General features: G+C 34.3%; 3 protein-coding genes and 1 pseudogene across 3 annotated transcripts; 1 reads left to right on the top strand and 3 right to left on the bottom strand.

The window, feature by feature from the left end:
- Positions 1-986: 986 nt before the first annotated feature.
- On the bottom strand, positions 987-4,048 carry LOC114413519 (annotated as a pseudogene).
- On the top strand, positions 3,970-5,308 carry LOC114413518 (40S ribosomal protein S15a-5-like). The gene is made up of 3 exons (XM_028377975.1): positions 3,970-4,238; positions 4,637-4,797; positions 4,941-5,308. The coding sequence occupies exons 1-3, from the start codon at positions 4,109-4,111 to the stop codon at positions 5,037-5,039; spliced, it is 390 nt and encodes a 129-aa protein (XP_028233776.1). The 5' UTR covers positions 3,970-4,108; the 3' UTR covers positions 5,040-5,308.
- A 1,011-nt stretch (positions 5,309-6,319) lies between these two features.
- On the bottom strand, positions 6,320-8,012 carry LOC114413517 (probable caffeoyl-CoA O-methyltransferase At4g26220). The gene is made up of 5 exons (XM_028377974.1): positions 7,801-8,012; positions 7,634-7,713; positions 7,297-7,441; positions 7,081-7,212; positions 6,320-6,855 (listed from the first exon to the last, which is right to left on the bottom strand). Exons 1-5 carry the CDS (start codon positions 7,903-7,905, stop codon positions 6,565-6,567), a joined length of 753 nt encoding a protein of 250 aa, XP_028233775.1. The 5' UTR covers positions 7,906-8,012; the 3' UTR covers positions 6,320-6,564.
- A 1,983-nt stretch (positions 8,013-9,995) lies between these two features.
- Positions 9,996-11,006, bottom strand: LOC114411406 (probable caffeoyl-CoA O-methyltransferase At4g26220). The gene is made up of 4 exons (XM_028375099.1): positions 10,918-11,006; positions 10,522-10,666; positions 10,305-10,436; positions 9,996-10,040 (listed from the first exon to the last, which is right to left on the bottom strand). Exons 1-4 carry the CDS (start codon positions 11,004-11,006, stop codon positions 9,996-9,998), a joined length of 411 nt encoding a protein of 136 aa, XP_028230900.1.
- Positions 11,007-11,204: the final 198 nt, after the last annotated feature.

Raw genomic sequence — 11,204 nt, 5'->3', positions numbered from 1 at the left:
TTGTAGATTATGCAAACATGAAACAAGTTTATACCATTAAGGGAAAATAACCAAATCTGTAAGCATACATATTGTGCTGCTAAAATGACTTGTGAGCAACAGGTTGGTTTGATTGACAACATGACTTCTGCAGCCCTTAGATTAGACTCTGTCCTTTCACCCATGAAAAACTTGGCTGATAGCCTATATAAATCTAGCCTTTCCAATATGTCCTTTCAATGTAAAACATGGTGTGAAGACCATTTTGTAACGAGGCCAACCCCATGTCATTTATAAACTCATTCTGTTCAATGAATGAGGCCATAATTATGTATTCGATTTTTTTTTTTCAAAAAAAATGTCTGCTTCATAAAATAAATATTTATTTTTTAACAGATCTCCAAATATAAAAGTCATGAAATGAAACAACAGCGATGAATAATGCAAAAATATACATGTGCTAAAAAAAGCGCAGGACAAAGATCTATACAAAGAAATACAACAACAATTCCTAATGATCTATACAAAGAAATTTGAGGGAAAAAACAACTATTCACAAGGTGACCCAAAGTTCAACACAAATCCAAAGAAGAATGCTATTTATGATGAGTGATGAATTGTCTGGTTTCTTCCAACTGCATCCACTTTGCCAACGCAGTTTGGAAAAACTTTTCCTGATACCTATGAAACACTGACACTAACACGGACACCGGATACGACACGGACACGTGGACACCTGAAATGTTGAAAATGTAGGATACAGACACGGCTATATATATATATATATAATTAAATAAAATAAAATTACATAAAATTAAATATGAGCGATATGCATAAAAGATTTAAATTGAAAATCAAGATTTATATATTCATCATCATCTCAAAAGAACTTTTCTTATGATAATGAGTCACAAAAAATACTAAGAGACCTCATTATACAATTTGTACGCTTTGTTTTTTTACAAAAAAAAAATTATAAAGCAAGATGATGAATTAACAACTTCAAGTCTTCAAGAATTCCACAAACTAGCAATCATCATTGAAAAAGACACCCTCTAACTCTGGTTCATCTAAAGACAAACTAGCAATTTCAAGAATACCATAATCATCAAGTGACCCAAAATCTTCTCCAGCTACATCCCACATTTTAGTTTCCTCTTGATGATATTGTGGAGTATTCCTTGAGAGAAGTCGTAGGTCGCTATGAACAAATACTAAATCTTCAGCTCTATGTGGTGTCATCTTGTTTCTCTTTAAAGAATGGATAAATGAATATGTACTCCAATTCCTTTCACAACAAGAAGATGAACAAGGTTGCGCAAGTAGCTTAAGGACAATCTTTTGAAGTATTGGAGCATTAATGCCATGAACTAGCCACCAAACTTTTGGATCCATTTGACCTCTATCATTTAAAGAATCAAGATTATCAAAATCTTCTCTTCCATCCGAGAAGTTGGCAAACTCAATATTCACTTTTCTCCTTACATCCACATCAAGAAAGAACCTCTTGAAGCATTTTAATCTTTCACGAGTGAGTTCCATGTCTTGATGTGGAGGAACTCGATTAGAATCTTCATTTAACCATTTATGACTATAATATCTACAATTAAAAAGAAATATATACATGATTAAAATTTATGTAATTCTAAAAAAAATGTAAGTATCTACAATTAAAAAGAAATATATACACGATTAGAATCAGGCTGATACCAATGCAATCATAGTTCATACTCCCCTTTCTGATCCCTCATCTAGTTTCTTCCAACTTTCTCTAGTTTGCCAATACATTTGGGAAGTATTTTTTATCAATATTTTGGGTAGTTTATAACATCTGATATCTATTCTTCCTTCTTGGAGTTGCTTCAACAAAAAATATTTAAAATCTGCCAATGTCCTTAACACCACTTGTCTATTCATAAACCTACAATACAACAAATCAAAGACGACTACCCTTTTCATAAACAAGAAAGCAGTCTCCGAACTAGATGCCATCAGAGACCCAAGTATCTTTGATTCCTTCTTTCCATATTCCCCATCTCAATCTAACTCTTGGGAATTTGCTTCTGCATACAGAGATCAGGCTGCCAGCAAGATATGAATTAACATGACGGTGGATGAGCAGTGAAACATCAGATAATTCAGTGCTTTTATCCAAAACAGAGGAAATAAATGCAAGGGTAACCCCATTTCATGGACCACTAGATGTGCTATAAGTTCTTTTATCATCTTCATCCCAATCCCATCTTTCAAACCTCCCCAGCTGAAAGAATTCTCCATCACATGCCAAGCTCCAGGACCTAAATTAAGATATGTTATGTTTGGAAAACAATCCAACAAAGTAATCCCAAACTCTGCCACATCAACCTGTTCTGTTCTTCCCACCAAATCCAAGGTAAGTCTCTTCACCGTGCTGCAGTGGCAAAACATGCTAAACAAAAAATGAAGAGAGAGGCATTCTACACTAAGCTGAAGGCATTGCATATTAGCACAATTTTTCAACCTGAGCTCATCAGTATTCTCAAGGGAGAGACTAAAATTGGACAGCAAAGGGGCTTCAAGGACAACCAACCTTGGTTTGATGCATCTGAGATTAAAATCAACAAGGCAAGGTTCACATACAATCAAAGAAAGTGGGGCATTTGAGACTGACCATTGACAAGTGGTGAGGTGTAAGAGATTAATCTTAGGCTCCTTAAGTCCACCAACCCCAATAAGATTGAGTTGTGTCAAGTTAGGGAAACAAGCATTAATCCTGCTTAAGTCCTCATCATCTAGTCTCCTTTAGTCCACCAACCCCAATAAGATTGAGTTGTGTCAAGTTAGGGAAACAAGCATTAATCCGGCTTAAGTCCTCATCATCTAGTCTCACAAACTCAAGGGTCAAATATGTCAACGTTGGCATCAAACACAAACCATCCACGGATAACCATGCGTTCCTCACAACCAATTTCACAAGATTATGACCTGCAGAAAACATCACACATTTCCTTGAGAGACCAGGAAGACAAAAAGTAAAACGACAAAAGTTAGACACAATTATGGTATGTTTGGATGGAAGGAATGAAAATAAGAGGAATACAACACATTATTTTGCATGATTGAAGAGAAGGTGAAAAGAAAAGTGTTAGACTACTAAAAAACAAAAATTCATTACTCTTTCCTTCATTCAAATTTCCACAGTTTTGGTATGTTTAATATGGAGAAAAGAAAACAGAATAGCACTGTATTTCCTTGTGCTTGATTGGAGAGAAAATAAAAGAGAAAGAGAGAGAAAAATTGTCTTCTTGAAACAAAAGTTCAAAATTTTCCTTTCTTTCATTTTCTCTTTAATTCAACTTTCAAATTTTTATCTTTTCTCTTATTTTCTTTCCACCTTAACAAATGGATCCTTTATTACTTCCCTCAATTTTCTTTTACCATACCAAAACATACGATTAGGTTCTTTCAATACTATTCTAAATAGACGTAAGAAACTGCATATTGTAAAAGAAGAAAAAAGGGAAATTGAGAATTGAGAATTGAGAAGCTAACACGTGGAAGAGATGAGGGAGAGAGCTTCGGATCGGCGCCAACAAGACTGGACCCAGAAATCGGAGACGGAGAAGGATTTGAGAGCGTCAGAAACAGAGGGAAGCCACTCTCTGATGAAGTTTATGTCGGTGAGGTAGAAATCGTCGGCCTCGTCCTCCACGTCTTCGAAGGAGACGCCGCTGAGGGCGCGGTCGACGCTGAGCGACACGGATTCGAGGTTGCCGGAGAGGCGCACGAGGCTTGTAAAGACGGTATTGAAGGGGGTGACGAGGTGCTTGGTCTCCGCCGAACGGGACTTGAGGTAGCGGGACATGGAACACACCAGGTTCAACCACCACACCTCTTACGACGCTGTTTTTAGGCTCTTCGACACCACCCTGCACCGCGCCATATCCGTCGTGTCCGTTAAACGACTTAGAATCTCCGCCAACACCAAAGCTGGAGGGTCCTCCATCATCCCCATCGGAATTCCCAAATTGATTTCAACACAGAGAGAAAGAAGAGTGTTTTGACGCATACGAAATGTCGAATATGCCCTTGCATGTTAAAATTAAAACTTAAAATCCACTGTAGAGTATTTCGAAAACCCTAGAGAGAGATGGGGAGGAGGATACTGAATGATGCGTTGAGGAGTATGGTGAATGCAGAGAGGAGAGGGAAAGCTTTGGTGGAACTCAAGCCAATCTCCACTGTTATGTCTTCCTTTCTCCAAATCATGAAACACCATGGTAATTTTCCTTTCACTGATTTTACCCAATCTTTTTCGAAAATTCGAAGCCCCTTTTAATTGCCTGAGAGTTTCAAATCTGGGCAACAATGAATCCCCTTTGTAAATAAATGGTTTTAGTCTCTGAAATCCATCCCATTATATATCGTCTCTTTCTTTCTCTGCTTTATTTATGTGCTTGGACTTTGGAGGACTTCCATTACTGATTTGGTTACTGGTATTGTTATTTTCCATTAGGGGGAGCATTTTCTGAGTTTGAATTTCTGTATGTGGAATATCTCCTTGCTTAGTTGGATGAAAACGAAAGGCCATAAACCTAACTAAAATTATCTAACATTCTGATAATTACCACTACAGTGCCACTGCTAGTGTAGCTAATTTGGCATAAACTCCTGATAGGGTATATCAAGGACTTTCAAGTCTATGATCCGCATAGAGTGGGGAGGATAAGAGTTGAACTACAAGGTAGGATTAACGATTGCAAGGCCCTTTCGCACCGAAAGGACCTTAAGGCAAGGGATATTGAAGCCTATAGATTGCAGACTCTTCCAACACATCAGGTTCGTTAATGTTTAATTTGAATGAATTCTGAATGCTGATTTTATCAATTGCTAGTTGTAATTTGTGTTTCAAGAACAAAAGAAATAAAAAAAATTAATCAGAGTAAAATTACGATTGTGCTGTTCTCTTTCTGTGTGTGCAGTGGGGTTATGTTGTCATTACAACTCCTGATGGTATTTTGGATCATGAAGAGGCCATTAGGAAGAATGTAGGTGGCCAGGTTCTTGGTTACTTTCACTAAAATGATCATTACTGTGCTATTTTGGTCAGGTATTAGGTTCTGCTATGTTTCCAGATAAACATTCCATCAATGTTTTTATGCGATTACAGATTTTTTTTTTCCTGTATGAATGTTATAACATAGCAGCTCATGCATGATGAGTATGATGGATTGGATTTGATGCTTTGTGGAAATTTGTCCCGTTTTTTATAAATGGTGTACTTGACATGAATGGGTATTATATCCTTAGTTTGTAATCTACTTCAAATTCAAATTCCATGTTGCACTTATGTAGTCATCGGTTAATTCAATTCAACCATTCTACGCACTGGTTTCTTTTCTTCCAAAGAATTGCAGTTTTGGACGAGAAGAATGTTTCTTATAGAGTATGTCATCGTTGAAATTTATTCTCCATCCCTGCCACATAGTAGTCATTTATAATAATATACACCTAACAAATTTAGGGTGTATATTTTTGCTAGATTTTTCTGCTCTTGTAACTAAACTTCACCGGTTGAAATAGACGTTACAACTATATTTGCCATCCAATTTAGGGTGAAATAAGAAATATCTTTGCTAGTGTAAAAAATATTATGCTCCTGATGTCTAAGGATTACTGACTGTTAAATGTTATATTTAATGAAAGAAGAGAAAGCAGTGAGCATCAGTACCTCCGCACGGTTCATCCATCTTTATTTCTTGTCACAACAACAAAGGCTAGAAGGTTATTAGTAAAATAAGAAATTGTGAAAAGCAAAAAAAAAAAACTTTAATTACATTTTATGGAAGAATCTTTTCTACTTGGTTTGCCTTTCCAAAGAAACATTTGTGATGTATGAAAGTAGTTCACCTTTGGAAAGGATCTACCACGACTTTTACCTAGTTCCATGTTTCCTTAGTGGTTTGCGATTTATGAAATTTAGTTTACCGTTCGAATAGTGTTCTGTGCGTTTCAAACTTTCAATTGTAAATTTCTTCTATCCTTGCATATATAATGGCATTATTACCTACCTAAGTTAGTGATTGGTTGTTGGCTATCTGGAGCTCTGAACAACTCAATTTAATCTCTGAAAAAAGTCATCAAATAGTCTCTCAAAATTATAATTCTGAGATATTTTTAGTCCTTTATCTAGTTAATGTAAGGATTAAAGTGTCTCGTTTTATTCAATGATTGGTTTTTCTTTTTAGATATTAAATGTCATAGATGTTATAAACTAATTTGAGTGTTCGCCTTAAACTAATTCCTGCGTTACCTAACATCTGTGCGAGCAGCGCAACATTCATTGAAACAAAACATTCAATCAATGGAATATAGACACAACATTTTATTTTATTTAGTACTAGTAAATAAATAGCGACACGCCCAGTTTCACATTAGAGTCACACCATAGGGCATAGGCCCCAGAGTCGGAGGTAAATCAAATTATACCACAAGTTATCACGTAAATTTAGTAAACCCCCCACTCCCAAAAGAGAGAAAAATAAAACACGAAAACATAGTACATGAAATTAACTTGAATCTTAATACAACATTGGCAGATGATGTTCAATGAGCACGCCTGCAGATAGTGAAGCCATCACCTATTGAAACAACAGAAATTTCAACACGAGAATCATCAGCAATTGCTTTGTTGAAAGCCAGTGTAGCCTGCCTGAGTTTCCTTTTTGGTACAGGAACATCCTCTTCAGGCCAGGCAACAGTTCCACCCCAGAGAGTGTTATCATAGATGATTAACCCACCAATCTTTACCAGTTTAAGAAGCCTCTCGTGGTAATTCCAATAGTTATCTTTATCGGCATCAACGAAGGCAAAGTCAAAACTTTCCTTATTTGAAGGCTGCAACAAAACAAAATACAGATTCACTAGCCTGTAATACGCTTGAAATATCAAACAAAAAGCAACTATAAAGTAGAACAAATTAGCAAGGGACTTAAATCCTCTTACGTACTAACATGATAATATTATGGTCTTGATTATTATAGGTACTTTTTATGTCTTTTTCTTGTAATTTGACATTGTTATGTTAATAACATGAATGTATTTACGAAGGATCATGCTCACATCTTCTAAGAGTTTATCAAGAACCGGTAGAGCTGGAGACTCTATGAAGTCGATCTTGTGCTCTACACCAGCCTTTTTAATGAACGGTAATCCTATCTCATAAGCTTCTCTGTCTGGATCCAGGGCTATAATCTACTCCACACACACAAATGGAGTTGGTAACATATATAAAACGGATATATTAATTGTACCAAATAACAATAAGAAAATGCAAACCTTTCCATCATCTGGAATGGTAAGTGCAGTGAGGAGAAGAGAGTACCCAGTAAAAACTCCCACTTCAATTGTCTTCTTAGCATTCAACAACTTCAAGAGCAAGGTCATTAGCTGACCCGCATCGGGAGCAGCGCCCATAAAGCCCCTAGTGAATGAAAATGGTATTATTACATAAGCAAAGTTTACTAATAATGTTAGATTTGGCAATCAAATTTATGAAACGAAGTCATTTAATGTTTAAATGATGAACACGGACCCTTTCCTTTGTGTTAGACTGCTTCCATGTTTATAATGTAAATATGTCTTAAGCTAGAACTGTGGTAGAAAGAATAATTACCAAGGGTGGCCTGCAGTGGCTTTCCTTAGCTCTTTGAGAGTCTCTTCTTCTCGTGGATAAACGCTGGTCTCCAGTATATACTGACATGCACAACATTGTTGGGTTAAACAAATAGTGAAATTGAATCCAAGGAAAAGGCTTGCCAAAATAATGTATAAACAACAAACCTTGGTCAAGTTCACACTCTGCAGTATTACTGGATTAGAGGACATTCTGTGCTTTGTTAAGCCTTCTTTTCTCTTCGACTTACAATGCCTCTCCTCTTCGGCCATTTAAAAAGAAGTGCTAAGAGGCGGTTGCACGTTGCAACCTCCAACCTCCATTCCTTCACCTCTTCAACAAACAATTGAGGGGAGTGTGTGTAGTGTGTTTCTTATATAATTAAAAAAAATTTGGAATCTTTATCCTTATATTTTGAAGGACTTGTCAACTAACTCACTTATTTTGGATGTCATCTTAAAATTTATCTAATGAGTTAGGTAATTAAACTTGCTTTAAAAGTAAAATTCTTCTTATCCCTACCTTTTTTTTTAATTTATAAAATTCGAATCCAGAATTTTGCTTCAGTAGGGAATTTACCCTTTTATTTATTTTGTTTCTAGAATTTTTATTGTTTAGGATCTCATGAAGTAACTCGGTTCATGTTTGTTGACTCTATCAGTTTTTTTTTTCTACAACGTTTTTTTTTTTTTTTTTTTGAGTTGTAACGTCTTTTATGTCCCCACCATGACATTCATATCCATACGGCATTGTACAGCAAACAAAGGCTTTTGGCAGCTTTACCTTGAGAGACATTTTAATGATTTGATGAGTACAACATGGTCCTAGACGTGTGCTAGACCAATACTCTAAGTGGCAACGTTTTTTTTTAATTATTTATTTATTTTATTTCCAATGTTTATAAGTCATTTTAAATTTTGATTAATGAGTCAAATAAGTAAATTTACTTACAAATCAGTACCTATTTTTTAATTTATAAAATTCAAATTTAGTAGTTTGCTTAATCAAGTAATTTGTCTTTTTATTAATATGAGGACCTATGTAAGAAAAAATTAATATGAGACCACAAGTGTTTTTCGAAATTTTGCTTAAATTAAATATGACCATTATAAGTAAAAAAATCTTTTAAAATAGTTTTATAAGATTTAATTAACTACTTCACCAGGATTAAGAATATTGGTTAAAGAGCATTAAATTTATCTTAAATTAATAGTTGATATACTACCTCTCATCTTTATTATAATATTTAATTAACTACTTTATCATGATTAAAAACATTGGTTAAATTAGTTGAGAGTATTAAATTTATCTTAAATTAATAGTTTTTTTTTTCCTTAAAACTATCCTCATGAACAAAACTAACAAACATTAATAGACTATGTTTCTCTTATAATTCATCATTCTAGAACTAACTTGAATTAAGGACATTTTGTGATAAATAATTAATGCTAGAAGCATTTTACATTTAATTTTATAAAAAGAATCAAACTATACTTTTAATTTGGATCTTATACTAAGCAATGGTAATATAAATTACTAAATGACAATTTTTATGATTTTATGGTAATTTTTAACTCACCTTTATTTTGCTCTAATTTTTTTTTCTATACAACTTTTGTTTTACACACTTTAATTATTTTTTGTCTTAATCTCTCGATTAGTTCGAAATTCAACCGAAATCTAATCAAGAGTTATTTCCGTTAAAAATCAAATTCGTATTCTACCTAAATAATTTAACTTTAACTTTGATATATTACACATTTTAATTCAATTACAAAGATTCATGAATTAGTATTCAACCTTGTACATGTGATTACCAACTAGTCAACTTTAGCTACTACACTGCAAATTGGATGTGAAATTAGATTGATAGTTGTTTGTTATATATTTAGGAAGTTGTTTATTTTAATATATTTTTATAAAGACTTTTAAGACATTAGTGTATCTTATCTACTATTTTATAAACTCGAAAAAATAACTTATAATTAAGGATACTTTTGTAAAGAAATGATTTTTACAAAAGACATTCAGATTTGTTCTGTAAAAACAATAAGCTAAACTTTTAATTTAGTTCTTAATCTTATAAAAAGGAGAATTATTTTTTGTTTCAATCAGAAAAAAGGAGGAGTATTCGTGGTTGAAAGATTAAATTTTGATATAAATCACATGTATCTGCTTGGAGTATTTATGTTAATTAAGACATTATAGATGGTATATCTCTTTCTTGTATTTAATGCAAACTCAATTAAGTTGCAACAATTCTACATAATTAAGTTGATGTACGTTTTCGGTGCTTGATCAAAAAAAGATATGTAAGGAAATGTAATTTTATTAATTTTCTGGAGTGGCTTAAATTTATTGGTCATATCATATCAGCGAAGACGTCTGCAGATAATGACTCCGTCACCTATTGAAACAAAAGCAATTTCGACACGACAATCATTTGAAATGGCTTTGTTGAAACAAGTGATAATCGTCTCCATTCTCGTTTCGATTCCGAAAATGCCTTTTCAGGCAAGGAAACAGTTCCTCCCCACATTGCGTTAATTTAATGTGTAGACAGGTATTTTACTTACAAACCTACCTATTTCTATTGCTAATTAAGATGCACACTCACGCATCTGATATGAAACGTGATAGGGACAATAGTGCTGTAGAGATGCATGCTTACATCTTCTAGGAGTTTATCAAGGACTGGTAAAGCTTGAGACTCTATGAAGTCAATCTTGTGTTCTGGACCAGGCTTTTTAATGAATGGTAGTCCTATCTCATAAGCTTTTCTGTCTAGATCCATAGCAATAATCTACATTAGGGAGATAAATGGAGTTAATAACATAAAATAAAAAATACAAATCGGAGATAAGCAGGGAGCATATAGTATTACTAACCTTTCCATCATTAGGAATGGTGAGTGCAGTGAGGAGAAGAGAGTATCCAGTAAAAACTCTCACTTCAATTGTCTTTTTAGCATTTAAAAGCTTCAAGAGAAACGCCATTAGCTGCCCCGAATCAGGTGCAGCACCCATGAAGCCCCTTAAGAATGAAAATAACATTACAGAGAAAAAAAAATGAAATAATAGTGAAAGTCAAATCAATAAAAAGAATGAAGTAATGATGCCTTCCTATTGTTTTTGTTTGAGAACTTCCTGTATACACATGTACATGTACTACTGTATCACACGAATATTTTGAAGTGATCATGCATGTGAACATATCAAAATTTATTTTGTTCATGTCATGCTTATTAGGTTTAGAAGTAGAATCATGGTACAAAGAATAATTACAGAGGATGCTCTGCAGTTGCATTTCTTAGCTCTTTGAGGATCTCCACTTCTCGCGGGTAAACGCCGGTCTCCAATATATACTGCCACATAATTGCTGCATCCTTCGGTTATGTGGGACAAATAATGCTAAGAAATGTTTGATTTTACCTTCACTAACCCCTCACTCTGCAATATTACTGGATTGGGGCACACTTCTGGCTTTGATATATTGTCCATTTCTCTGCAACGCACTTACGTTATGAAGTCCTCAAATCATTAAAAAAAAATGGTCCTACTACATGTTATGA

This window comes from Glycine soja, chromosome 5, assembly GCF_004193775.1.
Source record: "Glycine soja cultivar W05 chromosome 5, ASM419377v2, whole genome shotgun sequence".
NCBI classification, from domain to species: Eukaryota; Viridiplantae; Streptophyta; class Magnoliopsida; order Fabales; family Fabaceae; genus Glycine; species Glycine soja.
The sequence above is the reverse complement of the archived record's forward strand: the minus strand, read 5'-3'. Positions and strand labels throughout refer to the sequence as shown.